General features: G+C 36.4%; 1 protein-coding gene across 1 annotated transcript in view; it reads right to left on the reverse strand.

Moving 5' to 3' along the window:
- The window catches only part of LOC108039093 (G protein-coupled receptor kinase 1), a 269,899-nt gene extending 264,317 nt beyond the window's left edge, over positions 1-5,582 (reverse strand). Inside the window, exons 1-5 of the mRNA XM_044459230.1 lie at positions 5,470-5,582; positions 5,089-5,165; positions 4,965-5,038; positions 4,803-4,904; positions 4,671-4,745 (exon numbers count right to left, since the gene is read on the reverse strand). Coding sequence (XP_044315165.1) covers positions 4,671-4,745; positions 4,803-4,904; positions 4,965-5,038; positions 5,089-5,165; positions 5,470-5,582 — 441 coding nt within the window. The remainder of the gene's footprint in view (positions 1-4,670; positions 4,746-4,802; positions 4,905-4,964; positions 5,039-5,088; positions 5,166-5,469) is intronic.
- Between the last annotated feature and the right edge of the window lie 418 nt (positions 5,583-6,000).

Below are 6,000 nucleotides of genomic sequence, written 5' to 3' on the forward strand. Positions count from 1 at the left end.
ACAATGTTTATGGAAACATTTTTGAAAAAATATTTAATAGTTTTTAAGGTGTGACTGTTTCCCTTAAACACATTTTTTTTACAAATTCATTACGAACATTTAAAGTCATTTAAAAAAAACAAGAGAGAACGCTATAGTCGGGTGCCCCGACTATCAGATACCCGTTACTTAGGTAAAGGGAGTGCGAGGGAGATGGAGATAGAAACTTTGATCACGCATAACTTTTTAACGAATGGTCCGATTTGAAAAATTTCTTCTACATTTCGATAGGTATTGATAAACACAATAAAACTTGATTTTTACTTTTCCGAAATATTTAAATTTTTAAAATCGTATATAAGCGATTGTGGGCGTTGAAGGGGGCGTGGCACCATTTTGAAACAAACTTGCGCTGCGTAGGCACTTCTAAAATCTACATGCAAAATGCCAATCTTCTAGCTTTTATAGTTTCCGAGATCTCAGCGTTCATACGGGCAGACAGACAGACAGACGGACAGACAGATGGACAGACGGACATGGCTAGATCGACTCGGCTAGTGGTCCTGATCAAGAATTTATATACTTTATAGGGTCGGAAACGCTTCCTTCTAGCTGTTACATACTTTTGCACGAATACAATATACCCTTTTACTCTACGAGTAACGGGTATAAAAAACATTTCGAGATATTCGCGTTTAAAGTTTCAAGTTTGGGTTTGGGCGGGGACGAGGTGCGCGGCTAGGAGCGCTGTAACTTTTTTTCTACTGCTCAAATCTCTATGAAAATTTTGGGAAATATTCTCAAAAAGTTGTTCTTTAAGATAAAGCAAAAAATAATTTTCGATTTTTGAAAATGAAAAAGGTATATACCCCCTTAAGTCATTGAAGACACCTGACAGATAAGAAGGGTGCGTATGAAACGTACGAAACATTCTGGAAATGCTCAAATTTGAAATGTGGTCGAACTTTTCCACTTACATATAACCAATTTCTAAGTTAGGAATTTTTAATTTATTTCTATAAACAAAGATTTTTGAGTATTTACTTGGTACTTGTTTTTAATACTTCATTTCTCGATGTTTAATTTGGTATTCGTACTTCATCATTTATCAATTTTATGTGTCTGGTTATATGGGGTAGCTATATTGTGTTTTTCATAATAAAAGTGAACATCAAACTAAAATCAGCAATTTCACTTATGGTGATGCAAAATTCAAAACTTAACTTTATTTCTGCACAGGCCCATTTAAAGCATTTGTCTGTTTCTGTGAACAAGGCAAAACATCATAAGCAAAAGCTTTGCCTTCCCCAAAATTGTGACACGAAGGGGAAATTAATCTCGCCCAGAAGCATAAACAGTTCGTGTGAAAAATAAGCCAGACAAAAAATAAAAACAAAAAGCTTAAAGAGCGAAAAGTGTTCTAAAGGCAGGCATATTTTCTGTTCATTTTTTCCTCACAGCGGCATCAAAAAAGGTGCAGTAGTGTGTATGCATGTTTATTTTTAACACTCCCGCGGGCCTTTTCCATCCGGAACCTCTTCGATTTGTTTCCTTACGGTATATTTTCAAGGACCTTAATTTATTTAAGACCACCAGCGTCGTCTGCGAGCACATGCCTTTGGCGTTCGAACCGTAGCTAAATAAAGGTGATGCACTCAGTGTGGGTTGTAGGTAGCTCCAAAAACACCGGTGCCTGCCAAAAAGCTCTCTCATTGCTTCATGTTTGGGACGGCATTTATGACACGGTGCGTGAAGAATTCCTGCGCAGAATGGAGCCAGCGTTATTGACAGTTTTCTTCTTGCATTCGTTTTTATTACTCGCCTTCCATCACAGATCACATATGGTATGCTTAGCCTTTTTATTTATGTACTTCAGATTATTCCCCCTAGATATATGGCCGACCGAACTTCAGAAGTTTTTGCCGTTTCAAACTTCATTCTGCTAGTGACTGCTTTAGTTTTGTGGGCTGCTCTCTGACCACTGCAACTTTCTCATCTTCTTCTATGGTGTTTGCCTCCTACATCGTCTGCGAACAAAACAAATGGGCGTCGACTGTAGAGTATCAGGGGACAACAGGGCATAATTCTTGCCCAGTCCGGCAAAATGTAAGCTTTCCTTACGTAAAAGGTGATCATAAGGCAGTATTTTAAAGAACCTCGCGAGAGCATATTTGCCGTGATGCGTCGCACTCCCGCCACTTCGAATCAGTGACTTTCATTGTGTTTTGTGGAATCCGTACGGAGGAGGATCAGCGTTTAAAGATTTCCTTCAGTTATGAGTGTGATAATTATTTACTTAAATACTATTGGTCCTTTTTTATTTATAAATATGATCAATTGCCTTTTTAGTCCGGCCCTTCGCAGTCATAATGGCTTCCGCAAAGTTACTTTCCGCTTGTTATTCGCGAGAGGACAGCCGTTTCTTCAGTCTTTTCCCATGCGGGATTATTGACAGGGAGTGGACGACGTTCTTCACAGTTGCCAAATGACAGCTACGCCATGTGCACTTATTGGAGTCATTCACTTGTCATATTGTTTGTTTGCTGATAAATGAATGCGGAATCAAAGTTTTTAAAATTATGGCCAAAGCTGGGGTTGGTGTTTTTTATGTCTACGCATATAAATATATATAAATGCATGCGGCGAAGTGAGCGTAGCAATCTCAGAATGGGTCTTATGCACACATATGTAGATCGCGGTCGGACCATATGCTGACGCCTCAATTATCGTCTTAATTGCCTTCCTAAGTGTCATATTACTTTGGCACTTGGAATGTACTTGGGAACTAGGCTTACGTAACAAAGTTAAACAGTATGTATTTTTAACTACCATTATTACAGTGTGTGTTCGATGTATGTTTATACTACAATATAACATTTCCAACACTTCTCTAATATGTGTCTTTAGAATTATACGATATGAGGAGGACGTTAGGGTTTGATTGGCCAAACTTTAAAAAAACGCGCTGCAAGTTAACTCCAAAATATCTAGCTAAATATAGTTCCCGACATAGCCACGGAAAGATTATATGAAAGAATATGGCAGGTAAGGCGATCACCTGGTAAGGATCACCAAGAATATATATATTTTTTATAGATTCGGAAAATCTTTATTCTACCTGTTACATACTGTTCAGCAAATATAATAAAGGCTTTTACACTTCGAGTACCCGTGTATAATATTCAACTTCAATGTTTTTAAACATTAAAATTGTCTATAATCAATAATAATGAGTGTTTTTTTTTATCAAAAATAATGATCGTAATATCATACTTTTAGGAATATTATAACAAATAAAATGTAGAAATGATGAATACGACTAATATCCCGTTTATTTTTTATTTTATGATGGATCTGAATGATGTATTATCAATTCTTTAATAAAAAACGAGGACGGAAGCTAACTTCGGCAAGCCGAAGTTTAAATATCCTTGCAGACTTTGCCGAAACATCTTCCATTCTTGCAAGATATATCCGATTGTTCCTATGGGAGCTATAGGATATAGACATTCGATTGGGGCTGTTTTCAAACTTGATCTGCGTACACATTTTTTAGGACGACTGTGACAGTTCAGATCGTTAGCTTTTAAACTGAGCTCGCAAACGGTATTGAATATTATTATTATTTTTTAAAAGAACATTATATCCAGTTTTCCTGTTTTTTTCTTACATGACGAATCTAAGTGTTTATTTTTGTACTAAAAAAAACAAACAATTACGTTGCTTTTATGATATTTGGCCGAACTAGCTCTTTACAATAACAAAAGAAAAAATAAAAAGCAGTTTTCATAAATCTCACATATATTAATAGGCGACTGTTTTTCATTTTACACTTTTAAAATATTGCCTAGACAACAAAAAAAAACAAGAATTTATGATTTTCAAAGCACATAAACGAATCGCTGGTCCTTGTCGCTCATCGAGATGGCTTTTTTGCCTTAATGACAACAAAATATTTTATTTCGAAGTTATAGTTTTTGACAATTTTACAGAAAAAGAGGTTTAATAGTGAGCTGTAGAAACGGAATGAACTCGACCCATTTTTGAACTCGACCCATTTTTTCGACAATATCAAGCGAAAACGGTCGTGGTTGAAGGCTGGTGAATCGTCCAAAACAGTGGCCAAACCGGGATTGACGGCCAGGAAAGTTTTGCTCTGTGTTTGGTGGGATTGGAAGGGAATCATACCCATATGGCCAGACGCTTAATTCTACCATCTACTGCGAACAACTGGACCGCTTGAAGCTAGCGATCGACCAGAAGCGACCAGAATTGGCCAACAGTGTTTTATCTGGACAACGCCAGACCACACACTTCTTTGATGACTAATCAGAAGCTTCGGGAGCTCGGATGGGAGATTTTATCGCATCCACCATATACCACCTGGTCCTATCCATGGCGAATGCCCTTACTGGTGTAAAGTTGGGCTCAAAAGAGGGTTATGAAAAGTAGCCGTCAGAGTTTTTCGCAACGAAGGAGGGAAGTTTCTACGAGGTGGTATTATGAAGTGTTGCCGTCTAATGGGAACACATTATCGAAAAAAGCGGCACATATTTTAGCTAAATCCGTTCACTGTATCAATTCTTATAAAGCATTGAATAAAGAGCAAAAAGCGGAAGGGAGTTATTTGACAACCTAATATATCAGATTTTATGTTCATATTTAATATGATTAATAATAAAAACGCTTACTTCAAATAAGTCTACTGGGACTTCATTTTTTAATAAATATTTCTGAACACTCGCAACAGCATCTTTAGAGTAGTCCTATAAATATAAGTGGAAAAATTATAATGGTTTTAAATGCAATTCAAGAGTACTTGCATAGGTGTGTGACAGCATTTCCTCCATTATAAAATTATCATAAACTTCTCTTGCCAATTTTTTTCTCTCATCGTAGCATTCTGTTTTTTCATATGTTTTTATCTTAAATAAAAGAGAAAATTAAATGACGATCCTTTTTAAAATAAATAAGAATTAATGTACCTGTTCATAAAACTTTAGTTGCTGTATAGGTTCGTCCGAATCGTTTTCACAAAAGTCTTTAAACAGCATATAACCTAAAAAGAATTTTGTAATAAAATACTTACAGTTGAAAAAAAATACATACCCAAAACTTCATTAAAAATTTTATGAAAATTAAGTTCGTTTTCCTTTTCCAAATATTTGTACATAACACTTCTGACACTGAAATAAAAATACTGTATGAATTTTTTGTTTAAGAATTTCAATTTAACAAACAAGAACAAGTTGCCCAGTAAACTATATGGCTAACCACAATTACGATAGTAAGTTTTTATACGAGCATTATTCCAGTTCCATGCTAGCCGAGTAAGAGTAAACATGAATCTGATTCCCAGTAGGTAAACTTTAGATCCAGTTCACCACCAGAGTTTTCGTGGCACGCCCCGATAACCACTTGTGAGTGGTCATTAAAGTGGATTTGATAAAGAATAAAATTAATAAACAAAAATGTTTGTTAATGGTGTACCTTGGTGGACTAAAGATGGATATGTCCCCTGCATTAGTGCGTTTCCTGTACATATACTCTTTGAAATCTTTAGGTAGACACATAAGGAAGGCCAGAATTATTACCAAGTGCATTGGAGATTTTTCAAAAAAAAAATGTACGTAATATTTTTTAGTTATTTACTATTCGAAAACAAACTATCGTTCTTAAGTAGATAGTTACGTTGCCTACATCTAGCTAGTAAGTACAACCACTAACCATACAACATATAGACTGGTCATTTCATACAACGAAAATGGTCACAAAAGTTTTAAAGCGGGAGGCCCCACAGCTGGTAGCAACAGGCCCCGGACACTTCGTGTGCTTTCGGGTTTTTTTCGCTCTCATTCGAGTTCGGTCGTTCAGTCGCAGAGACGCGCATTTTGAAGCAGGTTGCCCTGCGCTTGAATTGGGCTTTGTATGTATGCGTGTTCATGCATTCCCATACAGGGGTGCATGTGTGCGATCATTTCATTTAGATGCAGCAAGAATATTTTGTCTTTTGCTACTTTT

The sequence above is a fragment of the Drosophila rhopaloa genome, unplaced genomic scaffold, assembly GCF_018152115.1.
Source record: "Drosophila rhopaloa isolate 14029-0021.01 unplaced genomic scaffold, ASM1815211v1 contig_180, whole genome shotgun sequence".
Taxonomy (NCBI): Eukaryota; Metazoa; Arthropoda; class Insecta; order Diptera; family Drosophilidae; genus Drosophila; species Drosophila rhopaloa.